The 27,417-nt window shown below is 40.3% G+C and overlaps 1 protein-coding gene across 1 annotated transcript in view; it reads right to left on the bottom strand.

Annotated features, from left to right (window-relative positions):
* SCN10A (sodium voltage-gated channel alpha subunit 10) overlaps positions 1-27,417 on the bottom strand; it is a 105,460-nt gene that overhangs the window by 63,969 nt on the left and 14,074 nt on the right. Inside the window, exons 6-10 of the mRNA XM_079933130.1 lie at positions 23,927-24,080; positions 23,717-23,799; positions 12,099-12,380; positions 10,387-10,505; positions 6,356-6,436 (exon numbers count right to left, since the gene is read on the bottom strand). Coding sequence (XP_079789256.1) covers positions 6,356-6,436; positions 10,387-10,505; positions 12,099-12,368 — 470 coding nt within the window. The 5' untranslated portion in view covers positions 12,369-12,380; positions 23,717-23,799; positions 23,927-24,080. The remainder of the gene's footprint in view (positions 1-6,355; positions 6,437-10,386; positions 10,506-12,098; positions 12,381-23,716; positions 23,800-23,926; positions 24,081-27,417) is intronic.

The raw sequence follows: 27,417 nt of genomic DNA, 5'->3' as shown, positions 1-27,417 counted from the left end.
AGATTCAAGCTTTATGTCTGTGACAGAGTCCATTCATTACTTATAGGATTTATTTTTCTATTTTCATCACTATTGTTATATTTCTGCAAACCACTTTTGAAATGATGGTTCATTTTCTGAATTGTAATATTATGTAGTGGTAAAGATGAGAAATGCAAGTTTAACAAATGTAAATGTAATGTCATAGGACAATAAAATACATTAGTTAAGATAAAGTGCCCATGATTAATTCCATGTTAACCAGTATGAACTGTCAGTCCTTGAAGTTCATACGCTGCTCTAAAGAACACGAAAAGTCAGAAATTCTATGTAAATTACAAATAATCTTACATTTCAGACTTTTAACTTATCTGTGCATAAAATGATTGCATTGCTTTTTCTTCTGAATCTGTCACATTTTTTAGAGGCTACTGAGAGCCTTCTAGTGACCAGTAGAGATCCTTCTATTACTTATTGAGACACGCTGCAGGGGATAGAGAGCTGAATTACTCTGCAGAACAGAGTGAGAATTTGGAGTTCTCAGGGACAAGAGAGAAAGAAGACAGTGAGGCAGAGAGATGGAAAAGCAACCCAAAGGGACAGCTTATGAGAGAAGATTATAAGTCAGCCTCATTCACCAAGATAGGTCAAATGAAGTGCTGGCAAACTGAATCTAGCATTGATTAAGCTAGAACCATTAAAAGAGATTAGCAAATTTATTAATGTAAACTACTATATTAACAGATAAAAGACTATTTGATAATCTTAATAAATATAGAAATATTGATAGAAACCAACACTCATTCAAAATGAAACTCTTAAACCAGAAGTGAAAAGAAATTCCCATAACTTGATAAGGAGTAATTATGAGAATCCCATAGTTATCATGATAATAGTGAAATACTACATGCATATTATTTAGAATCAAGAACAAAAGAAATACGCTCACTATTATAGCTTCAATTCAGCATTGTGATGAAAGTCCTGGCCAGTTCAATAAAACAGGAAAAATAAACAAGTGGTATAAGAATCATAAAGGAAGAAACAAGTTCATCATTATTTGCAGATGATATACTTGTTCAAATAGGAATTGTTAAAAGAGTTCTGCAAGGTTGCTGAATGCAAAACCAATGTACAGAAATTTAATAACATTAATTTATTTTATCAATAAAAATAAATATTCAAAAGGGCAAGCAAAATGATATATAATGTACCTAGAGATAGGATATGTAAGAACTTTATAGAAGATGTCAAATGTTATGGAGGAATATAAAAGAAGGCATATATATATTAAGGAGATACAATTATATATGTCATTGTGGCAGTTCTTCCTGTGGTAATAAATAAATTCAGTGCATTTACAATCAAAGTTTCAACAGAGTTGTAAGACAAGAACTTGAAAATCTGACCCTTAAATTGATATGGAAAAGTAAAGAAACAGGAAGAACCAAGATAATTTTAAAGAAGACAAATAAGGAGGGGTGCTATGATCAACCAGGTCAAATCTTATTATAAAGCTTTTAGATTGTATGGTGTTGACTCAGGAGTGACAAATAGCTTACTAGGAAAACAGACTTGAGTATGCATGAGAATCTGGTGCATGACAGAGGTAGTAGAAGGAATCACTAGAGAAATGATAATCTACTAAAATTGGTGTTGGAATAATCTTTATGGAAAAATATGAGAAGCCTATCACATATCATACACATACACTCAAAAGTCTGGGAGGATGAATTATCTACATGTAGAAAGAAATATGACTTTTAGAAGGAAATACAGGAGAATATATTATGGAATGTTAGATATCAGTAAAATATATATGAAATGGATACATACATACATAGTGTTTTTAAAAATTTTTTTCTTCCCTAGAAATTTTATAATTTTAGTTTGGTTTTTTTTTTCCCCATCTAAGAGTTCTCTAAAAGAGGTTTTAAAAATTATCAAGTGGAAAGGTCTCTTTTTTTTTCTAATTTTGTTATTATTTTCTCATTTTATTGTAGTGTGATCAGAGAATATTTTCTTTATTATTTTACTTTTTGGATCTTGTTAAGGTTTTGTTGTTTAATATCGGTCAATTTGTATAGTTATTTTTCAGAGAATATAGTTTGAAAGATATTAATTAGATCTATCTTACTATGTTACTCCAGTTATCTGTATCTTTACATACTGTTTTATACATTTGATCTGTCATAGGGCTGAAAGAAATTAATTACACTTCCCTATCGCTACAATATTCTTGTCTACTTTTGTCTATTTTATTCTTGTCTTGTATATAATTTTTGGTTTATAAACATTGTTGCCACATTATTTGTTGCAAATATATACATTACTGTTTATGGATTATTTAGCATTACAAAGTGTCATTTTTGTCCTGTTTAATAATTCTTGGCCTAAATTCTACCTTCTCTGATGTTAAGATCATGCCTCCTGCTCTGTTTGCCTTTGCCTATATCTTTGCCCATTCTTTAATTTTGACCTTTCTGTATCACTTTGAGTGGTATATTTTTTAGTCAACGTAGAGTTCAATACTGCTTTGTTATATAACATGACTTTTTTTTTAAACAGATGAGTAAAATCCATTTATATTTATTGACATGATAGATTTATTTGATCTTTGTTTATATTACTTTGTGTTATGTTTTTTATTTATTTATTTTTGACTTCATTGGGTCTTCATTGCTGCGCGCAGGCTTTCTCTAGTTGTGGCGAGTGGGAGCTACTCTTCGTTGCGGTGCGAGGGCTTCTCATTGTGGTGGCTTCTCTTGTTGCGGAGCACGGGCTCTAGGCGAGTGGGCTTCAGTAATTGTGGCTCACGGGTTCTAGAGCGCAGGCTCAGTAGTTGTGGTGCACAAGCTTATAGTTGCTCCGTGTCATGTGGGATCTTCCCAGATGAGGGTTCGAACCTGTGTCTCCTGCATTGGCAGGCATATTCTTAACCACTGTGCCACCAGGGAAGTCCTTGTGTTATGTTTTTAATAGTTTTTAAAATATTTCATTGTCTGATATTTTTTATTTGCTTTATTTTTTTCTGTATGATTCTGAATTTAGAAGAGTTTTTATTTTAGTTCTGGTAGTTGCCTTAAAATATACATTTATAATCAAAACTATGTAATACATTGCCTTTACTATGCTATCTCTTTAAATAATATCTCTGATTGCCATTAATTCTCTTTCCTTTTCCCTCTGTTTTATCCATCATCTGAATGTATTAATAATATCTTTTTCCTGCTTACCTTTGTACTGTTAAATGTAATTATTTTTCATTCCTTGATGTATCAACTTTAAAGAGTGCTCTTTAATTTCTTGCTACTATAGAAGTGACAATAAGTGAACATCCTCTGCTCCCATGTTCTTCCCTCTTTCTAGTCCCAGTTTTTGCTATTTGTACCATGTCAACATTTTCAGGGCCTCTGGAGTTTTAGGGGGTAAAATGACTTGATCCCCATTTTTATCCCCCTCTGCAGGCACTGTCATTTAACAAGCCCTCGTCTGCTGAGTCATTTACCGTCCTCCACCCACTTTCGGTCTTCTGAGATTATTTTGACATCTTTTGTCCTCTGTGCTTTCCTTTCTACTTCTCTTTGTTCTTGTATATTTATACTGTTCTTATTCCCATGCTGTCATTTCATTGGCATTTTGAGAGGGTTGGGGTAAAACATATTCATGCTATTTTCCATATTTAACCAGAATCCCCAAATAACTCTTACTTTTGATAGAAAATGCTTTGCATTAGAAATTTAAAAGGATAGAAATTTTACATGCTATATCATCTTAGTATATGTGTGTGTGTGTGTGTGTGTGTGTGTGTATATATATATATATATATAGAGAGAGAGAGAGAGAGAGAGAGAGAGAGAGAGATAATAAACTACAATTCTAACAGCAATTTATCTACATAGTTACTGTCTTCTGACATATTTTTCAGTATTCTGCATTTAATGCAATGGCCATTTATTTTAAATTTATTTTGTTTTGAAGCTTTTCATTATGATATGTAACAAACATAATGAAAATGCACATGAAACAAAAATTAGTTGTAAAATGAACGGGTCCAGCCGCTCTGCGATATGTGGGATCTTCCCAGACCGGGGCACGAACCTGTGTCCCCTGCATCGGCAGGCGTACTCTCAACCACTGCACCACCAGGGAAGCCCAGTTTTTTTTTTTTTTTAACCTTCAAAAAGCTTGATGTCTTTGTCTTTCACAAAGAAATTTAGATCTTAATCCACCTAGAACTGATTTTTGTGTTTGGTGTAAAATTGGATGTTCAATGTAATTTTTCTGTTGGGATTCCTAATTCTTCAGCATCATTTACTGAAGACTGCCCTTTCCCTGCTGTTTTGCAGTGCCACTTTTGTCAGCAATTCAAGGTTTGTATGTGCATTGGCCTGTTTATGGGCCAACTATTCTGTTCCACTGGTCTGACTAATCTTACACCAATGGCATACTGTTTCAATCATTAGAGCTTATAGTAAATCTTGATATCCAGTAGAGCACATTATTTTCTCCTACCTTGTTTTTCTGTCTCAAAAGTGTCTTGGCTATAATTGGCTCTTTGCATTTTCATATAAATCTTAGAGTCAGTTTGTCAAGTTATATTAAAAAAAGCCTGTTGGGAGCTTTGCTGGTGGCGCAGTGGTTGAGAGTCCACCTGCCGATGCAGGGGACACGGGTTCGTGCCCCGGTCCGGGAAGATCCCACATGCCGTGGAGCGGCTGGGCCCGTGAGCCATGGCCGCTGAGCCTGCGCGTCCGGAGACTGTGCTCCGCAACGGGACAGGCCACAGCAGTGAGAGGCCCGTGTACCACACACACAAAAAAAAAGCCTGTTGGGATTTTGATTGGAATCACGTTAAATTTATTAGTCATTTTGGGGAGCCTTACAATATTGTGACTTTGAATCTAAGAATACAATATATCTCTCCATTTTGGGGGTTTCTGTAATATTACTAAATATTTTTATAATTTTATTTTTAGGGATTTTACTCATACTTTGATAGTCTTATCTCTAGAAACTTGATATTTTTAACTGCCAGTGTAAATGGTATTCTTAAAAACTATTTTATTTTCTGTTTGTTGCTAGTATATATATACAATTGATTTATGTATATTAATTTGTACCTAGCTGCTTTTCTATACTCTTATTAATTCTAATAGTTTACCTCTAGATTACATTGGCTATTTTATGTACATAATTATATTATCCATAAATCATGGCATCTTTGGTACTTCTTATTTTTTCTTTGAATTTTATTTTTTTATACAGCAGGTTCTTATTAGTTATCTATTTTATACATATTTCTTTTCTTATTCTTATACCTTTTCTTTCTCTTCCTTGCTTTACTACACTGGCTAGGATCTCCTTTACAAAGCTGAATACAACTGATGTAACAGAGATCTTTGCTTTTTTTCCTTCTGATGTCAAAGAGAAAGCTTGCTGTGTTTCACAATTAAGTATGATGTTTACTCCTTTCTTCAAAGTGGTTACCCTTTATCAGAGTACAGCAGTTCCCTTCTACTACTTTTCTAAGAGTTTTTAATCATAAACAGATATCAAACTTTATCAAATGACTTTTCAGCATCAATTAATATGACCACTTTATTTTTCTTCTTTATTAATAGAAATAGAACATATTTTCTATTGTGGCATGTATTAATTTACAGTCAGCAAAAGACAAAAATTACAAAGTTGGAAAAAGAGAAAGCTCTACAAAGCTCCTGTTATTATACCAAAAATATGCCCTGCTTGAGCTGGGCAGGGGGCAACCGTCCCAGATGGTTTGGTGAAGAATGTTTTTGGAAAGGCCTCACAGTCTGAAACTACAGAGATTCTATCATTAACCCAGGGAGATAGAATAATCTCAGGAATTTTATGGTCACTTTGAGGTATACAGCCAACAGCTTCATTCATGGGTTATTTTCTGAATATGTTCAAGAACCATTTGTTCTTGGTTCTGCATCTCTTTCTCTTTCTGAGTAGGACTTCCCTCAACTACATTCAGGTGTGCACCTAACAGGTGGGGGGGGGAGGCAGGGGGTTCATCTGCCCTGGCCACCCCAGACCAATGAAATCAGACCCTCTGGGGCTGGACCCAGGCATTAATATTTTTTAAATCTCCCCAGGGGATTCCAATGGGCAGCCAAGGTTGAGAACCACTCATCTATAGCTCTTTGAAGCTGAATATCATATGTGTGTTTATGAAACAAAGTCCACAGAGAAGATATCTAAGCATTGCAAAGTCAGATAGGCAATAGGATTCCACATTACCCAAATGAGACCAAGCAGGATGAATAAGAGAAAAAAGTCGCCCAGTGAAGGAACAGAAGGAGAGGACAGAAAGGAAAGGCACAAGAATGACAGCAAATCTACTCACTCCATTCTCTCTGGAAGTTCGGTTTGGGTCATGCCCACACAATTGACCAAAATAGTGATGGTTATAAATAAACTGAACCACCTGAGAGGCCTGTGTTAAGGAAAAGCTGAGAGTCACCACGTTTTCCTGAGGTCACTTCTGATCACCTTGACGCTGAATTGATTAAATCCATAACTCTTTAGCTAGGATCAACTTTATGTTCTTGTCACATAATAACAGCTGACACTGAGTGCCTACCCTCGGCTGAATACTTCGTCCACATTATTTCTAATACAACTAACCTACAGGTGGATATTATTACCTACACTTTGGAGCTAAGCAAACAGGCTGACAAAGCTTAAATATTTTTCCAAGGTCATATAGCTAGTCAACCATGGCGCTGAGATGTGGACTCAGATTGTCTGAAAATAGAACCCTGAGCAAGATGAAAAGAAACAGAATCCCTTTTCCAAAATGTCCTTCTGCCCTGACACCTGTATTTCACTATACAATATGGCCTGAAATTTCATCCTGCAAATGTCTCTTTTTTCCTAAAAGACAAGGAGAATGCAATAGCGCCTCCCTTATCCATGGTTTCATTTTCTGCAGTTTCAGTTACCTGTGGTCAATGGTGGTCTGAAAATAAGCTTTAAATTATCCACCATTCTGAGTTAATGTGATGACATTTCAGCCTTCCCACTCCCTCCCACCAGGGATCCCCAACCATTAACATTGTTTGCTTCTGACACCCAACCATCGACATCATCATGGCTCCATGATCTGGGGTCACCCAAAGCACATGCTCCTCCCTCTGACTTATCATCAGGAGGTCAATAGTAGCCTAATGTCCTGTCACAATGGCTACATCATTCGCCTCGCTTCATCTCATCACGTGGGCATTTTACCATGTCACATCATCACAAGAAGAAGAAGAGTGAATACAGTACAATAAAGAGAGACCAGGGCTTCCCTGGTGGCGCAGTGGTTGAGAGTCTGCCTGTCGATGCAGGGGACACGGGTTCGTGCCCCGGTCCGGGAAGATTCCACATGCCGCGGAGCCGCTAGGCTCGTGAGCCATGGCCACTGAGCCTGCGCATCCGGAGCCTGTGCTCCGCAATGGGAGAGGCCACAACAGTGAGAGGCCCGTGTACCACAAAAAAAAAAAAAGAGAGAGAGGGACCACATTCACCTAACTTTCATTACAGTATTTTGTTATAATTGTTCTATTTTATTATTGTTGTTGTTAATCTCATACCTAATTTAATCTCTTGCTTAATTTATAAATCAAATTTTTTCATAGGTAGGTAAGTATAGGGAAAAACATATAGGGTTCAGTACTGTCTGTGGTTTCAGGCATCCACTGGGGGTTTTGGAACGTATCTACCATGGATAAGGGGGAACTACTATACTCCTAGGAAGTTAGAGATAAGGGGATGGCTACACGCTTTCATGGCAATCAGGTTCGTCAGATTGTTTTTCCAATTTAGCTGAGATCAGGCACACTGAGGAAATGGACATCTGGTTAGGAATGGAGGCAGGCACAGGGGAGTAAAATGCCGGCTCAAGGAGAAGATCCCAAACAGGATTAGGCTGTTGAGGAGAACTCTGAATAGCAAGAGGGGAGAATCTTAAAGGAGAGGTTGGGGGCAAATGCATTACAAGAAGGGGATAGAGACACTGAAAAGTAAGGTGAGTGGAAGAGGGTAAATAGATGGGGCAGAAATGTTGGTGGCGAAGTCCAAAGATAGATTTCCCCCATTGGACATTTTTCTGAATTCCTAACAATTACTTCCTAAAGAAAACGCCTGAAGATGTAAGCTTGACCTACAGAGTGAACCACTCATCTTTCATAATTTCAATTTGAGCAGAAGTATCTAAATCTATTTTAGTTTTCTGTAAATGCCTTTAATGTGCCCTGTTTTACAGTTATTTAGGAACCCATCTATTTTGAAAAGGGAAATTCTACTAATTAAACCACATTTTCCTGTTGACTTGCAATTAAATTAAGAAATGTGTTCAGGTTGGGGGGAAATGTTAACCCAAGGATTAAATTAAAATATCTCCAACTCCACAAACCTTTAAAGAATTATGATATATTCTGATAATATTACTTGTGAAAACATTCAGAGCAAATTTGATTACAATTATAATTTTGGTGAAATATTAATAATAGGAGATTGAGAATTCCATACCTTGAATAATATGTGGGGGGCTGGAGCTACAAAGTTCATGAGATTTAAATATATAAATTCAGACTTTTGTGAGAAGGAGACCCTTAACAGCTTTTCTGTCCAGCTGTGACTCCACCCAGCAATTATTTATTCATCAAATCTCAAGATAAAAGGAATATTTACTGGTTACTTGGTTCTTTAAAGGGGTTTTATTTCTAATTAGTTGTTTCTTACTTAACTAGATGTAATTCAACCAGGATGGATGAAAAGGAGTTTGTATATTTGCTGTTTTTCTTTATTTGTAATTTTTATGTAATTGTATATTTAAAAAAAAAACCTATGTAGAGATGACATACTTAGAGAAAAAATTACCCTAATTCGTTTCCATTAACTGCCTACTTACTTATTGCTGATACTGCCCTAAGCAGGACGCAGGTTGGACCTTTTAACTAGCTGTGTGACCTTGGGCAATTAATTTCATGCCTCTGAGTAACAGTAACATGTAGGATGGAGGTGCTAATCCCTTCTTCAAGGGTTTCTGTACCTATGACAGTGTTGATGCTTAGGAGGTATTTAGCAAATAGGAGACTTTTTTTTTTTTTTTTTTCCAGTACGCGGGCCTCTCACTGTTGTGGCCTCTCCCATTGTGGAGCACAGGCTCCGGACGCGCAGGCTCAGTGGCCATGGCCCATGGGGCCAGCCGCTCCGCGGCATGTGGGATCTTCCTGGACCGGGGCACGAACCCGTGTTCCCTGCATCGGCAGGCGGACTCTCAACCACTGCGCCACCAAGGAAGCCCCTATTATTATTATTAAATACTCTTCTACAGCATTAGGAAAGCCGAGATTGAATTAAGAAAATATGATTCCCACTGGTTGGCCATAAAGGTAAAACATGTAAAGGGAAAATGTAATGTAGTGAGCTACCAGGTCACTGAGTGCTGTCCAGCAATCCAACAATCTACCCCAGAGTGCGAGGCAAGAGCCCTTTTACTAGACACCCGCTAAGAGGCTGGCTACCATCTGACAGGCAGCTGAGGCAAGGCTGGTCTTGCAAATCAACCTCCGAGAAACCAAGGCTGAATTTGTTATTAGGAACTTCCAATTTGGACAGTCGCTAGGGAAGATCCTTGGAAACCAAGCCAAAGTCTCTTGTTTGTCCTAGTTTGGCTTGTCTTGAAAAAAAAAAAAAAAAAGAAGAGAAAAGCTCGAGGCAGCTTCTGAAGCTACATAAAGCAATTAATTTAATACAGACATTTGACCAACGTATTTCTAACCATTACTACGTTCCTCAATGGCATGAACCTCAGACTACTGACATTTTTAACCGGCCAGTAGTTTGGGGGTAATGTGCTGTAGGCAGTACCCCATGACCAGTGGGGTCCCATTTAGACAATCTTCGCTCTGCCCGTTGCAGTCTGTTCTCTTTGCCTTCTCAAGAGTTGACTTTTTGCCAAATAAGCAATCACTCTCCAGCATGGCTAGGACACAGAATATCAACCCACACCTATCATATCTGCCCAAAGAAGCCTAGGGACCCTCTTACTGGTTATTATGTTGTGGGAAGAACAGGCCACATATGATGAGAATGTACCTGGGTGTATCAGCAATCTCCCCTTTTCAACTTGTGCATCCACACATGTGTCCAGACTGGTCTAGTTGAATCCCAGACCAGGTGTGGGTTGCATGAACACCTCCTCTGTCTTGAGACTGCTTTTGGGTGTTGAACACACTAAAAACACAAACTTTTTTTCAATTTGACGATCTCATTGTTTTAGGATTCAGTTGGAGGAAGGCTCTATTGTTAACCCCCAAAGAAGGTACATGACACAGTGGGCACCGCTTGATTCTAACGTGGAAGGAGCAACTGTGCAAAGGATATGAGTGGACAGACACTTTGATGGCTGTTCTTCTGATCAGGTTGAAAGGACTGAATAACCACAGGGCCCGAGTGGCACTAAACCGGGAAATGGTCCTCCCTTTGTTCAGCACCATAAATGTCTAAAACAAAACACAACATAAAGCTGATTCACTTTGTGTACAGCAGAAACTAACACAACATTGTAAAGCAATTATAATCCAATAAAGATGTAAAAAAAAAAACCACAACAGAGGGTGGATCTCCAGTGAGAAACATGCATCCTCCTCCAGCCATGGGTTTGAGCATAAGTGAGATCATCTCAGGCTCAGGAGCAAGTAGGGCTCTGGGAACCATGGGTCAATGAGAGGCAAATGGAGGGGCAGAGAGTAAGGGAGGATCAGGGGCTAAAAGCCATATCCTCACCCTTCTAGCAAGACCCCAGGCCCTGCGGCTGACTGCATCAAGATGGGCCTCTGAGATTGCCCAGTCAACAGGCAGCTGACCCAGGGTTGGTGAGATGCATCATGCCCAGGGAGAGGATTCTGGCAGCAGGGGGGTGAAGTTCTGGTTGCATTTAATTCCTCTTCTGATTAGTGGATCATCCCTGGTCTGTGATGGTCCTTCTGTTCTCTACCTCCTAGGTCTCCCCTTTTAAACCCTCTACTGGTTCCCTCCTCTGAGCATTTTGGGGGATAACAGCTCTTGGCAGGTGAGAGGAGAAAGTCATTTCAGTGCCTTTTTTATTTTCTCTACAAACCATATTTGAGATGGCTGATTCCTGCCCCTCCCAACCCCCAAACATGCACACACCACTTTTTCAGCTGTATAGAACATCCAAGATAAAATACAAACAGGGTAATTGTCATGAAACTGTTTAAACTGGTGATTCTCAAACTTTGATTTTAGGACCCTTTTGTACTCTTGAAAATTACTGAGGACCTTAATGATCTCTTGTTAATGTTTATACCTTTTTGCTTATACCATGTGTGTGTGTATGTATATATATGTGTGTATATATGCATGTATATATATGTTTGTACATATGTGTGTGTGTGTGTATATATATATATATATATATATATATATAATATTAGAAATTTTAAAAGATAGGACCTTTTAAAACACAGGAGTATACAAGCATACATTCCAGTAGCTGTTAGACAGATGTGATCCTCCATCAATAGCCTCTATGTTAACTATTGTATGTTCACAAAAGAATGTGAGTAAAAAAGACAAATGACATCTGAGTATTACTAAGAAATAGTTTTGAACTCCTGAACCCACTAAAAGGGTTTTGGGAACCCCAGGGGTTTTGAGATCATACTTTGAGGACCACTGGTTTAAATCATCCTGATTTCGGTTCCCCTTCCCTATGCTACGTGGCAGGACAGGTACTCTCAATCCCAGCCTCAAGATCTCTGCTCCCCACTTGCATAGAAAGCCAACATCTCTGGAGATCTGAGGCCAGAACTTATCCAAGGGAATAGCCAACTTCCTCTGAAAACTCCACAGCAGTTGTCACTGCTTTTGAGGATTTGGATTTAATTAACCTCCACCGTAAACACCATAGAGATTCAAAGAGAGTATTGAGGAGGTGAATTAGATATATTTTTCACTAACTGAGTCCAGCTGACAGCCACATCACCCACGGTGCAGGAGGAATCCTGGGCTGGGTGGGACAGAGGTTTCCTCTCCCAGAGCTGAGAATGGCCATTCCGGCCAGTAGCCCTTACCCGGTGTGTGCTGTAGAAGGGGTCCAGATCCTCCAGTGGCTCCCCGACCAGCTCTGCTGGGAGCTCGCCATAGAACTTGGGCAGCTGGTTACACGCTTTCAAGTCAAGCTGGGGCCGAGTCTTCTCTTCCTGGTCCTTCTGTTTCTTGGACTTCTCTTTGGTTTTCTTTGCCTCCTGCTTAGCAGCAATTCGTTTTTCAATCTCCACCAGAGACTCTGGGGTGAATCGATGGAAGTTGGTAGTTTCCAGAGACCCAGAGGGGAATTCCATCTTCTCATTCTTCTTCAGGAAGAATTTATACTCTTATGAGAGTGGACATAACCACAGAGAGGTAACAGCCTGCCCACTGGCTCTCTCCCTCCCACCTTGCTTGCTAGAACTCTTCCCCCCCGACCCCCCACCTCTTCAGTTCCTTTCTTAACTCACACTGAGCTCCCCCAGGACCCCACTGCCCTGCAGCATTCTCGAGGGAGGCTGGTCAGTTCATCTTACTCCATGTACCTCAGGGTGGTATCTATGCTGTCCATGAGCTTCTAGTCTTTGTTCCTTCATCATTTTTGTACCCCCTGCCCCCCACCAGATCCAGCCATACTGCCCTCTCTCCTCATTTCCATGACCACGGAGTAGCAGGCACTCTCCTGCATTCATCAAAGACGTTGGTACATGATCTACTTTATCTTGGGTCTCCTCCTACTTTCTGATCACAACATTTTTTTATTGACATTTTCAATGCTTCTCCCCGTCTCTGAACTCCATTTGGACTCCCCAGGCTGCTTTCTCTTTGTCCGTGGCTGAACACTTCTTTCCATATCCAGATCAGATCCTGTGGTCCACCATTTTGACCACTCCCTTGTCCTTATCCTAAATACCCAGCCTAGGTCAGTCTAAATGAGTCTAACTCAGGTTTCTCTGAATCTGTACTGTTGAGGGGTGATGAGGAACAACAATGCCACTTAGGAATCATATGGTTTCGCTAGGCAGCAGTTTCTTCTAGTCTGATATTTCAAATACTGTTTGTCTTTCCTGACTGCTATTCCCCATTTCCCCTTCCAGTAAGACAATGACCACATTGCCTACCTCACGAAGAAAACACAGTTCCTTCAACTTCATGCCCCCAAACCTCCAACTTACCTGCAATCTACACCCTTCTATCTTCCCTCCTCCTGTCACAACAGGGAGAACATCACTCCTCATTCTGGCTAAGGCCAATCTTTTCCTTCTGTTTTGGATCTTATCCCCTCACTACCTCATTTCTCTTTCCTGACTTGTCTGCTGGTTCCCTCCTATCAGCCTTTAGAGATGCTCAAGTCTCCTTCAACTTTAAAAATTTTTACTTAGTACATAGCCCATTCAGTTCTTCCCTCTTCTCTCCTCCCATTCCCTGCTGAATTTCATAAAGGACTCATTTCCACTCACTGTCTCTGGTCATTCTTCACTTTTAGCAGCTTAACATCTGTGTCCACTACCTCACTAAAACGCCTCCTTGCAAGGGCAGCAGAGACCTTCTTCTGCCTAAATTCAGGGAGAACTCAGTTCTTATCTTGATGGGGTTATTGGTTATTTTGACTACTTCCTCCTTCTTGAAACACAGTCTCTCCTCAACTGCTCTGACACACTCAATCTTCTTTTCCTCACTTTCTCCCATATGTGACTATGACTCTAGGGGCTCTAAATTATGCTTTTTAAAATTCTGCATAATGATAATAATAATAATAACATCGATAGCACTGATAATAACATTTACAGAGATTCACTATATTCCATATTCTGGATTAAGCAATTTGCACGCATTAACATATTAACCATCACTGTACCCTATGAGGTATTATCTCTAATATATAAATGAGAAACTAGAGTGGCAAAATTAACTTCCCCAAGATCACATAGCTAATAAGTGGCAGGACAGGTACTCTCAATCCCAGGTCTGTCTGACACCACCTCCTGAGAGCATCTCATCCATACTCATGGCTTCAGTTCTCATGTATATGCAGATGACTCCTGAGTCTTTATCTCCAGCTCTTATTATGCCCATGGGGATCAGACCCAAATTTGGCATCTCCACTTGAATGTCTACTGGGTACCTCAAACTCAACATGTCCCGAACTGTACTTATTACCATCTCTCCACCCCTTTCTAGTACCTGTCTCTCCTCTAAGACTCTCTCCCTCTGTGAATGGCCCCCAATAGCCTATTTCTGTGCTTGTCCATAACCTAGCTATCATCATGATGTCCTTTCTATTTCATTCCCACATCCAATAAGACATCCAGTGCTGTTGATTCCATCTCTTTAGTATCTTCTCTCCATGTCTCTTTAGCTTCTCCATCATACTGGTCGTTAAATCACTGTCATCCAATGACCCCCTATGTATATTTGCTTCCCCTTTAGTCCTTTTTCATCTATTCTCCAACTGTAACCAAATGATCTTCCTAAAATGCAAATCTGGTTATATTATGTTCTTATTTAAAATCCTTCTAAAGCTCCCCACAGCCCTCAGGATAACCCAAACTGTGTGCTTACCTCTCCAGCACTGTTTACCAGGCATACCATTTTTATTAGTTTCTCCTTGAGTCTGACCCATTCTTTTTCATTTTAAGACCTTTCCATGTTCTATTTCCTTTGCCTAAAATTACTCCCCCACCTTGCTTTGCCTGATTAATCCCCTCTCATTCTTTTACTGTTGGTTTTCAGATAACTCCTCCATTTCTGATCCCATATGAAGTCTCTGTTAGGCTTCCCATTTTGTGCTGCTGTAACTCACTGTGTTTTCTCTATAAACCTCTGGTTTGTAATTGCTATTTGCTTTACTACTTCTCTCACTAAATTGTAAGCTCAGTGAGGGAACACATTTATCCTGTTCAGCACTGATTCTCCAGGCCATAGCATAGTGTCTGGCATTTAGTAAATACTCGGCAGATATTTATTAAATGAATAGTGGTTTTGAGTTTTAGAAAAAAGGGAAGAGAAAGCACTGGTACTTGGATTGTGAGACCAGGGTGGGCAGAAATTGACCATATTCCAAGTTACTGGGGGGAAAATGTGGTTTCTGTTCACTAACAACTTAAGGTTGGTGTTCTTAAAATCCACCCTGATTTGGATAAAATTTGTTCTTCAAGGTGGAAGAAGAACAGTGAGGGCTGAAACCTGGAGGTCTATGGGGGTGAAGAGGTGTTGAGCATTACAGAGATGCTATAGCCAGAAAGAAGAAGAACAAAATCTGTCAGTGTCATAGAAGAGCAGGAAGAGAAGTTTTAAGAACTGCTAAGCCTTATTCTAGGGGTGGGAATGGTTTTAGTCATGGGGATTCAGGGGGAGCATGAGTAAGTACCATGGGGTGGAAAGGATGTGACTAGATTGCTTGATTTGCTGAAAGAGAGTGGCTGGGTATGGGTGTAACTACAAACATGATTAAACTAGTTATGTGGGCTACCCAAAAAGTAGAACCATGATTATAAGCTGCTTCAGGTTCTGCTTCCATGACTTGGATGCCTGGTGGAACAGCAAGCATATTATCAGGATGTCACTAGGACTGAGAATGTGGTTGGACATTTCATGGGTGGGCTGTGAATGTGACTAAGCTGGTGCTGAGAAATAGTAACCAAGCGATTGGCACATCTGAGTGAAACTGTATTGTGCATGGTGCTGAGAGTGTGGTTAGGCTCTTTAGTTAGTGTAATGAGCAACCTAGCTAGCTTTAGCACTAGCTAGGGATATTGCTGGGGTCTCTATGCTAATGGGAATATGGAATTAATTGTCCCTGTTTTGAGGGATGTGGCCATATTAGTGAAGACTTAGAGCAGTCCCTAAAGTGTCAGTATTTTAGATAGTTGGTGATACTGATATGTGTCTATCTGAGTTGTCCATTGCCCTGAAATTTTTAATTGTTAGGCATCTGATTGGAGCAACAGGGAAACTGGACATGTGAGTAAGCTATCCAGAGAAGAGATAGAATTTGAAGTAGCGATGCCAATGGGAAAGTGCAATAAGCTGTTTCTGGTGATGAAGGTGAGACCACATTATCCATACTCCTGCCCAGTAGTCAGAGATTAAGCCTCAGCTATCTGGGACAACAGAAAAATATCACTGAGTTGTCTTTGAAGTTGAATAGTCCTGAGTTGTCCCTGGTGCTAAAGGAATGGGGCTATGGGAATCTTTGCTGAGCATAATTTACCTCCGAATGATTCAGAGATAATAGCTAGCTGATCTGTTGTCCAGGGATGGAGTACAACAAAAAGTATTTACAGTGTGGTGAAAACGACATACACCATCAGTCGTTGGTGAAAGAGCAAGGCAATGCCTAGTATGCCCTTGAGCTGTCCATGGTGCTGAACAAGAACTGTGGGGATGGGTGAGAGAATTGAGTGGGAATGGCTTTCTACCAGGCTCGGTGAGTAACTGCTGTAGGGTTCAATGAGTGTGTCAGGCTATAGTGCTGAGAATAATCAAATTTCTGTGAGGGATAAAGTGGAAGAAAGGAGTAATTCAAGGAAGAAAGAAATGTGAAAGTTTGGGAGAAAGTGCCTAACAAGCATTTAATCAAAACATCTCTGCCCAATAGAACAGAGATCCAAATGAAGCTGAAGAGGAGAAAAATATTCTTTTCTTCAGGGTCTTTGTCTCACAACCCCAACCCACTGAAAACAGAATCAGAATGAAGGAAAATATTTTTGTCAGTAAGGAAGAAATCAAGTTCCTCATCACCTGATCTGGAGTGTTATGGACCCAGAAACTCAGGATGGTGGATTGAGTCAGTTCTAGAGACTTCAAGTTATAATTGGTCAAACAAAAACAGAACAGAGAAGTAGTGTGGTTTCGTTAAAATAGCACTGGAATTGGAGGGAGGAAGCTTGGGTTCTGACACTAACTAGGTTTTTTTGAATTGTCTTACCCTCATTTCTATGATTTGTGAACTGGAGATGCTAACATCTGCCCTGCTAATCTGACACTGTTATTGGGAGAATCGAGTAATATATGTGAAAGCATTTTGTAAGCTAAATGCTGTGCAAAGGCACAATGTAACTTTAAAATTTCCCATTATACGTGTGATAAAATAGCCAATAGCCATCTAGCCTATTTCAATTCCATACCACTAGTTCTCAGCATACAAACTAAATAAACATTTGAGATCATTTACAATTAAACACAATATTTAAAACTCATAATGTTTCCACTTTATTTCTCCATCCCCCACCTTTAGTGTATGAATACTTTTTAATATGGCTCAGCTCCCCAAAATAAAAGTGTTTATTTAATGAGATAATACAAATTACAGTATACTCAAAATTTGAAGGGAATTCATGCTGTGGATAAGAGTTTTTAATAAAAACATATAGAATCTTTCTTCTTTCTCCTACTTCTATTACCCTCCCCAACAGAATTCCTATCCTCTTCAACAGGTTCCTATCAGAGTATATCATTAACAGACCTTCAGAATTCTTCGGTGAGGGAGGCTGAGAAGCGCTGTGAGTTCTTATAGTTTTTAAAACATGACCAGGTATATTTAAGTAAGCTAGAGATTTCATGAGTGCTGGTGTCTTATGAATCTGGAAGTAATGCGATGGCTTTGACTCATTTTGAGGGTGATCTTGTGAGGAAGCTAAGGTTTTGTCTAGTTAAGGACAGGTTGACTTTGCAGTAGGAAACATCAGGATTGGGCTTGATCATGCACCTGGTAGAAGTATTTCTCCCTGACATGATTGATGTGTTCAGTTTCCTTCTGGATGCAACTCCTGGAGGAATAAGAGGATTGCCTTTCACATTTATTTTGCTTCTTGACTCTCTAGGGAAACAGGCGACAGATCTGTGTTCTCTTGGCTACAGTCAAATATGAACATGGCCTTGTGCCTTTTAAGGTTCAGAGGTTCTCTTCAAACTGCCATAGCCTGGAAGTGTTCAGCTGAGCTGCTGGAGGTTGCAGGGTGAGTCAGGAAGACTTAGCTCTTTCTCATTTTGTCAAATATTCAGAAATTCTTCCATTCTCAGTAATTGCTAAAGGTTTAATATGCATGTAGCTCTTTGAGGTGTTGTGGAAGATGAGGTGGTGCAGAGGAAAGGGCACTGGGCCAAAAGTTAGAAGACTGGAACCGCAGCCACAGGTCTATAATAAACCTTGCTCAGTCATTGCGTATTATCTTTCTCTGGATTTCAGTTTTCTCATCTGTACAATGAGGGAATTGGTCTAGGTATACACTGAGGCCCTTCCATCTTGACAAAAAGCCATGTTTCTTGCTCTGGGGGCCTTTCAGACTTCTCAGGGAGAAAAGAATCCTAACAATTAGGAAATAATTGGAAAAAAATAAGGGCTAAATTATGTGGTTCTGACCATGGAGTTTTTAAGCCATAAAGACAAGTGCCTGAAGGTTTTGAAGAAGAGCAGGACCAACCTAGATGAGAGAAACTGGTGAAGGCTTACTGTTTTTAGAGTGTTTTTATGACTGTATGTATCGTAATATGAATGTCACATACTCTAGCTGGGAGAGGCACAAGTGCACTGTGGGCTAAGAGACCCTAAAGAATATGCAAATTCACACCCAGGCTGATGGCTCCCACTGGAGTATTTTCTCTCTCTGTCTGGCCTTGGTTGAACACCTCCTGAAAGCAGTGGCACCTATAAGAGGCCTCTTTCCATGACGCAATTCTATGGCTGTTAATCTTCTTCTTAAACATTAATTATTTTAGAGTCAAACATGCTTCTCATGAATAATAATCCCCCTTTTTCTTTGCTAGGTTTCTAAAGAAAATATATGCAAATTCTGACAGGTAGAAATGGGTTTTGGAAAAGTTTCTAAGGCAAGAGCACTGTGAATATTATGTAAATGCCAACCAATATAATGTAGCCCATCAGTTTATTCCAGGGAAGCAAAAGGTACTCAGAAAGTCTGGTGCTGCTGCGTGGCTCTTGGCATTGAAGGAATCTTTTTTCCACAAATCACATTCTGACTTGGTCCTCAAATCCTGCTTTCAATTGGCAAATTCTGACAAAAATAATGTGTCTCCTTTTAGGCCACTGAGTAAATGTCACTTCCTCAGGGAGGCCTTCCTTGATCTTGCCTTTCTAAATTAGGTACCTTCAAGATGATGTCCCAAAGAATCCTTTCCTTTTCTGACACTTATCACAGTTTATAATTAAATTTATTTGTGTGTTTGTTTAATACCTGTCTGCCTCAGTCAATTGTAAGTCCTGTGAGGGCAGAAACAAATTTATTCTGTCCACAGCTCTGTGGCCCCCAGTGCCTGGCACAGTGTAAAGCATGAAGGACTGTCACTGGGTAAAAATGGGGTCTCAGTGAAATTGTCACATTTTAAAACCTATATGGTGCATGCTTAGTGTTTCAGATCTTTAAAATGCACTATGTGATTTCATCTAATATTTAATTTCTCTAAAATTTTTTAACACGTTTTTACCTCTCCCTCAGTATAATGAAATATTTTCCATTGGTTAAGAAACCGGTATGTAGAGAGGCAACGTGTAATGGCTAAGTTCTTGGATTCTGGAGCCAGACTATCTGGGTTTAAATCCCTGCTCTACAAAATTGCTAACTGTGGGACCTTGGGAAGTTTACTTAACTCCTCTGTCCTCAGGTTTCTCATCTATAAAGCAGGCATAATAACAGCACTAAGAGATTATCACGAGGATTAAATAAGTGCTTAGAACAATGCTTATCTATAGTGCTGAGAGCAATGACTAGAACATATATTAAGGAAACATATATTAAGTTTGCTGTTAACAGTAGTATTCCCCAAGGGAACATAATTATTAAGTAGTTGACCCAGAAGTGCTACATAATCCATCTGATTTCACATCAAAACATATAATCTCCCTGAAGGACAACTGTCTCTAGATGACAGGTAAAGACTCTGAGACCCAGGTGGATAATGGATCTTGCCCAAGTCCTCCAACTAGAAAGAGGCAGAGCTGGGACAACAACCCAGATATCCATCAATCATGCTGTCAGTTTCCCCAGGATTCCCTTTATCCTGCCCTCATACTGATGTTCCACAGAGCCAGGACTGGAATAGATGGGAGCAGGAGATATAGTGCAGTGTCTGGATGAGCACTGAACCAGTGGGCCAACCAGGACATTCCAAGCTGACCCCATTATTAACCCATTTCTACAGATAAGGCACTAAAGCCTTCAGGCTGACATAGCCAAGGTCAGAGCCTATTGGTGACTTAAGTCATTATTCTTATCTGTTCTGTCCAGAAGGTGAAGAATAAAAATATTAACACGATTCTTTGGGGGGATTATTTTTGGTGATTTCTTTAAAATGGAGGGGTAATATATACATACACAAAGTAAATAAGAGGCACTCATTTTAACTTTACAGTTTGATGCTTTTTTTTTTTAACATACGCAAACACCTGTGTAACTAGTACCAAGACCAAGATATAGCACATTTCCTGCACCCCAGAAGACTCCCCCGTGTAACCACTACTCTGACTTTTGTCAACAGAGTTGGCACTTTCTAGGTTTCTCTGATTCTTTGCCTATGTCTCCTCGCTGTACCCCTCCCTCCTCTGTGCACAGTAAACCCCCCTTCTCCATCTATCTAAAGCCCACCCACTATACAAGGCCTTCCTCTGCCTGAAGCATCCCTAATTTGTCCTGCCTGTCAGCTCTGTGAGCCCCTCAAACAATAATAATAGTAATAATAATAATAATAATGCCACGACTCACTCCATCTCCTTTTCCCTAGGACTGTGTCTAATGCAAGGTCAAGCTCACATCTGCTGTTGCATACACACTGGGCTTTGAGTGCCTTGGCCCTTCCCTACAGAATGTGAACAAAGCATCTCCAAGAAGGCTCCCCTCTTGTCACCTCGAAGCCAGTCAGTGCCACGTGACAGGGGGAATACCTCACAACATGGGTCCCTGCTTCTTGTGCCAGTAACCACCTATGTAACCTCAAATAATGGGTGGGCTTTAAGAATAAGTCACTAAAACTGAAATTCCAGGTCTCAGTTTCATTATAAAATGAGGGCATAGGACTAAATAATACTAGGAATAGTAGCTAATAGGCTGGGCTAAGTCCTTTATACATACCACTGTTTAAAATTCGCAATCATCTTGTGAAATAGGTATTATTATGGCCATTTCACGGTTGAGGAAACAAAAGGAAGGGGGAGAGTTTCCTGATGTGCTAATAAACAGCAAAGCTGGGACACTACCCAAGGTCCAGCTCCGTCGGTAGGCCTGTGCTCTTAGTCACTGTTCTCTCTACCTGCCTGTGGTCACTGTGACCTCTTCCTGCTCTTCTGATCCAGTTCATGAAACATGACTCTAGTCCTCTCTGGAGCACCAGGGGAAAGCACGATAATGAATAGCAAGGAAAGAAGAGTGACCATGGGGGTCTAATGAGCAAGATGGACCACAGTGACATCTTCCCCAAGGACAAAGAGTTCTAAGCTCCCAGAATTAATACCAGCAGGCAAGGGAGAGAACACATTTGCTTGAAGCAGGAAGGTGAGAAAAGGTGCTACTGTACTTGAATCTTCTTCCCATATGATCCAGAACCCCAAGCCATGATTTTTATTCAGGAAGCACTTACTGAGCTGTTAGTGTGTACAAAGTTGTGATGGGGGTATACAAATAAAGGATGCTGAGATCCTGCCATTCAGAAACTCACACTCTGGTGGAAGCTGTAATAGGGGACATACACCATACAAAGAAACATAAATGAAACAGTGAGGCAGAAGCAGAGAAGGGGAAAGAGGGCCTTAGGGGAGAAAGAGGTCTATCCAGGACTTTGAAGGACAGGTAAGATCTGGGCAGGAAGTGATTATGCAGAAAGGGCAAGCCCTCTAATGAGCAATGTACCAGAAAGGGCACAGCAATTGCAGAGGAGGAAGGGATATTGTTTCTTTCATGGGCCCAGGAGGCATGGACTCCAAGCTCATGGTATTGGTTTGTATGTGGGACCCAGGACAGGTCTGTTCTGGGGTGGAGCGGGTGCTAATGGGAACCATGGGGCTGCTGCTCATAAGAAAGCTGATGTTTCAGGAGTCTTTTTGCGTGATTGGGCTCTGACACAAGGGAATGTACACCCAGTGTCAGTGATCTGTGTTTTTTCTCCTCCTAGAACAGCATTTCTTTGGCAATATTTGCTTGTGAAAGACTCTTTATCCACCATTTACCATTACAGACCCTTCTCTTTTTCCATTTCCTTCTGATGATGATTTTTTTAAAACCATCCTTGCAAAGATCCACTTTTATGCCTGGGGCAAAAAAAACTGCTGATGTTTCACATTAAATGCTTGTTCGTTACTATTATTATTATCATTATTATTATTATCACCATTATTTGATTGCTAAGTGAGTGGACAGGGAACCCGTAAATTACTTTTTAAGACCACTCTAAAATCCTCCTAACATTTGAAACCAACTTTCTGCTATTTCAAAACAAATTCTTCCATCAAACTGAAAGCAATTCATTTTACAGCATCATTTTCTCCTTCCTCCCATGTCATGCGGCTGGAAAGCTCAACCTTTCGGCAGCTGTTACTCAGAATACACACGTGGGATTGCTTCTGCCTGCTGCATTTTGCAAGTCCAGGAAAGCCAACTCAAACTACATTTTAAAATCATAGCAGACTTTTCTCTCTTTTTCTGGTACTGATCCAATCAGGTAATCTCGAAGAGCAAATCATGATCAAGAATCAAATGTACACTAAGTGCCCTTGAACTATGGGAGGAAAAAAAGCCAAAGAAAGCCAGAACCATAGAAACTTCTGAATGGGTCATTCTTCTGGATTGCAGATTCGGGGCTAAAAACGAAGTAGAGGTGGCTTTGGTTCGACCTGTTGTCAGCTTTCTGAACATGTATGAATTCTCCCTTGGAAGAAGCTTGGAAAACACCCTTGGTCACCTGGGTTTGTCTTTTTTCACCACAATCTTAAAACAAGCATTCCTCAACCTTGTTGCCCATCAGAATGTTCTGGAGAGCATTGAAAAAATTATAGATTCTTAGCAGTCACTTCTAGACCTTCAGATTCAGTAGGCCTCGAGTGGGTCCCAGGAGTCTGCTTCTAAAAAGTTCTCCCGGTTATTCTGATTTGTGACCAAGAGCAGAAACCATTGCTTTTAACCTTACTCGTATTTCTCTAACAAGAGGTCTTGTTGCCTAAAGTTTGAGGCAAAGCTTATCTCTGAAGGAGTGTATCACCTCCTACCCAAAGACCATACATTCTCTGCTTTCTATGTCCATTCTTATTTAAAGTTTCATCAATATTACTAGGATATTTGTCCTCTGTTACCACAGCTTTGGTAAAATTTCTGAAATTACACTGGCTAGTAAAACATCTCTTTATATCAATGTGACTCTTTGAAGAGCATAAGCTTGACATTAATGTGGCATATATATTTGATAGTTTTTGGATTTAGCCATATTTCTTCCCTGATTCTTCAGAGGAAGGGAAGCAGCAGAGTCTTCTACACAAACAGATTAATTGTAACTATTTTCTAAGAACTATGGGTGTTTGGGGAAGGTCATGTATTCAAACAGCCTACAAAACATGCTTCATTTTTGGATCATGGACAAAGCCTATAATTCTTCCCATATCACCCCAAACAAATCTTTACACCATTAGCCATAGACAGGCCCCCGAGTCCCACAGTCATACCTTTGCTGCTCAATCTTGATTGTCTCCTAGATGAGAGGTCACCTCTTCTACCCCAGATCGCCTCCACTGGAAACCATGAGCTCCTGGAACATACGTTCAGCTTAACATCAAGCATGGTACGACACTGACCAACGTCTGCTCTGCCAGGAGGCTATGAGCGACTCTGGGAGGGGAGGCAAGTCCAGGACCCCCAGTTTTGCGAAGACTTACACTTGTTTGTCCTCAGGGAGGTGGTTCAGCCTGTCTGCTGGGAACCTCACTGTCGTTCAACTGGAAGTGCAAGGAATCCTGCTTTCTTGGCTGTCGTTCCCTTTTCCCGTCACGAGATCCACCCTGGCTGCTGGTGCTCCAGAAAGTGTTCTCCCTGGATGGAAGCAGGGCGTGGGGAGGGGGTGGGGAAGCTTATGTGTGATTAGATGGTAAAGTAACAAATGTGATTTTAAATGATCTCATGGGAAATGCTGAAACCTGAGGAAGCAAAGAAGCTGCACTTTAGATCACAGTGCCTCTGGCGTCCACAACAGCCGCCCAGGCTGGAGCAAGGCTGCCTCGAATAGCCGGACAGGCAACTCCCCACCGTTGACCCCAGAGAGCAGGGCTGCACGGATTCACAGGGTGTCTTCCTTGTCTCTACATTCTGCCTCCAGAACAAACACTCACATTTATTAAAATATTTTTGTTCCCCTTCCCCAACTAAAACTTTAAAATTTTATTTTTTGTATTTTGAAAATATTTAATTGAAAAATGTATTTGAGTAATTTTCCTATTCTTCATGTATACTTAGAAATAGATCAGGTCTTATGAAAGAACAGTTTGAAATGAAATTACCAAAAAGGCCTAAGACCTCAGATTTGGTAAAAGAAAAGAGCAGGAGAAAGTAACCTGTCCACATGGCCATGGACCAAGAGGGAGAGGGGAGTGAAGCCGAGGGGTCCCAGCCCATCTTGACTACTCTGAGGCTGCCTGGTTCACCCTGGGCTGGCGTGGGAGTCATTCCTCAAGGCCAGTTTATACTGCAAGAAACTGGCTGGATGTTTTATTGCATTATAACTTCATTTACACAAAATTTCCCAAATCAAACAAAAAACAGCTTTTTCAGGTCAGGATTCAGTTCTTATGAAATGCTGGTCTCCCCCTGCAGGAACCAAAACTTTCAAAGGGACAGGCCAAGAAGGGCCAACACCCCTGCTCTAAGGCATAGCTCATAGGAAGGCTGGAGGCTAGAGGGTTTGGGCATCACAACAGCTCCGTGGGTGTAGGGAAGGAGGATGGCACTTCTTCTGCCCCTGGCAACCTCTTAAAGATGCTTCGCCTGTGGTCCACCCAGGCAATGGCATCTGAACTGCCTGAACTGCCTCAAAAGATGAAACTTCCAAAGTATTTATGGGTCAAATGACATGATGTCATTCGACCCGTGAATGTATGGGATTTACTGCAAAATAACTCAAAAGGGGAAGGGTGAAGATGAAACAAGATTGACCATGCGTAGATAATTGTGGAATTGGGGTAGGTAAGGATTTATTATACTATTCTCTCCAGTTTGGTGTATGCTTGAATCTCTGTGACAAAAAGTTTTTAAGAAGCAGGCTCGAAGATATAGAGTAGCTACCAGTGGGAAGAGGGAAGGAGAGAGGGGCAATATAGGGGTAAGGGATTAGAAGTACAAACTATTTGTATAAAATAAGTTACAAGGATATAATGTACAACACAGGGAATATAGCCAACATTTTATAATAACCATAAATGGAGTATAACTTTAAAAATTGTGAATCACTATATTGTACATCAACTATACCTCAATAAAATTTTTTTACATTTTAAAACATGTTCATACAAAGGCATTAACAACAGGCTGTTATATTTTATGAAAATATAAAACTATTCTAGCTATCTGCAGAGAATGTTGTCTGGGAGGTAAGACACCAAAAGTTTATGTGTTTGTATGTATATTGTAGAATTATGAGTAATTTTTCTTTTTTCCTTTTTTTTTTTTAAACTCTCTTCATATTAAAAATTTTTTTCTACAACAAACACGGTACTTTAAGACAATATTTGAGGACCATGGTTAGGGCTCCATCTCCCAGGATCTCTGTTTTGCAAGTCCTGGTCTAGTGAGTAAGAGAGAGTAGCTGGGAGTGCTGGCTGGGAGCAGGGAGTGCTGGCTGGGAGCAGGGAGTCCTTTCATTCAGGACTGAGTGCCATTATCACCACGTGACAGAATCTGCACAGCAAGAAAAGGGCTGCTCTCTGCTTTTAGAAAGCACCCTTTTCCCACTTTCTTTCCTCCTCCCAGCTGATAGCCCAGGCTTCAGAATTCTCAGAAGCGGCATCGTCTGGGGAAACAGCTCTGGGTTGATATCAGGGAAGGTGGGCTCTGCTGCTGGTACGTTTGTGTCCTTGGACAAGTCATCCAATTTCTCTGAACCTCGTTTTTCCCACTGCCACTCCACACTCTCCACACAACACCTGGGATGTTCTTTATAATAGAATCTGATCAGAAAACACCTCTGCCAGAAACCCCTTGTCTGCCCATCGCTGTTACAAGGAAGTCCCAGATCCTAGAAGTAGCTCGTGAGCTCTCATGACCTCTTAGCCTCAGGGTGACAATCCCTCACCTCACCCCCATTTCCATGCCCCAGTGATACTGGGCCACTTAACAGATGCTTGAACACACCACACTGTCTTCCAACTCGGAGACTCTACAGATGTTCTTTCTTATTTTCTTATACATTTCTTTCCCTTCCCTTCACTTACTCATTTCTAGTGACCCTTCTTCCTCAGACTGAATATTACTCCCTTGAGAATAGATTCCCTGACTCTCCAAACCAAACTCATGTTATACCCTCATATGAAGTTTTTCATTCACTCAACACGTATTTATTGAGTACCAACTAAGTGCCAAGGGCGCACAGTCTAACCGGGAGATAGACATCGAACAAATAATTCTGAAAATGACCACGATAATGTGCCTTGTGAGGAGGTATCCCATGAAAATACAAATTCAGACAGACAGCAATCAGTGATTGGCTCCCCTCCTTGGCGGCTGGCTTATCCTGGTCACTTGGTGAGACGTGATAATGCAACACACATTCTACATGACTGAACATTTTGGGACTCACTTAAGGCCTGATGACAGGATTTTACTCTGTGACCAATTCACATCACTGAGAATATAAAGCATTTCTTCAAGTCATTTGTTCAATACCTATCTGCCCTCATCCTGTATTTACTTATTTTACTAGTGCTTCAAAAGAACCTATGATGTGTCTTTGTTGAGTGCTAAGCTTATAGAAATGAAAAGATGAAGTTCTGTTCCCATGGAGCTTACATTCTAAATTGGGGGGAGGGGGGCGCAGAAAATAAGAAGCTAAGAAATTAGTGAATGCATTATGTGATGTGATTTTAAGATTTTTTAAATTGAAGTATAGTTAATTTACAATGTTGTGTTAGTTTCAAGTGCACAGCAAAGTGATTCCATTATACATATATATTCTTTTTCAGATTCTTTTCCATTTTAGGTTATTACAAGATATTGAGTACAGTCCCCTGTGCTACACAGTAGGTCCTTGTTGTTTACCTATTTCATATATGGTAGTGTGTATATGTTAATCCCAAATTCCTAGTTTCTCCCCCCCCACCTTTCCCCTTTGGTAACCATAAGTTTGTTTTCTATGCCTGTGAGTCTGTTTCTGTTTTGCAAA

This window comes from Stenella coeruleoalba (genome assembly GCF_951394435.1).
Source record: "Stenella coeruleoalba genome assembly, chromosome: 10".
NCBI lineage: Eukaryota > Metazoa > Chordata > Mammalia > Artiodactyla > Delphinidae > Stenella > Stenella coeruleoalba.
Note: the sequence above shows the minus strand (reverse complement) of the source record. Positions and strands in the feature narration are given on the sequence as shown.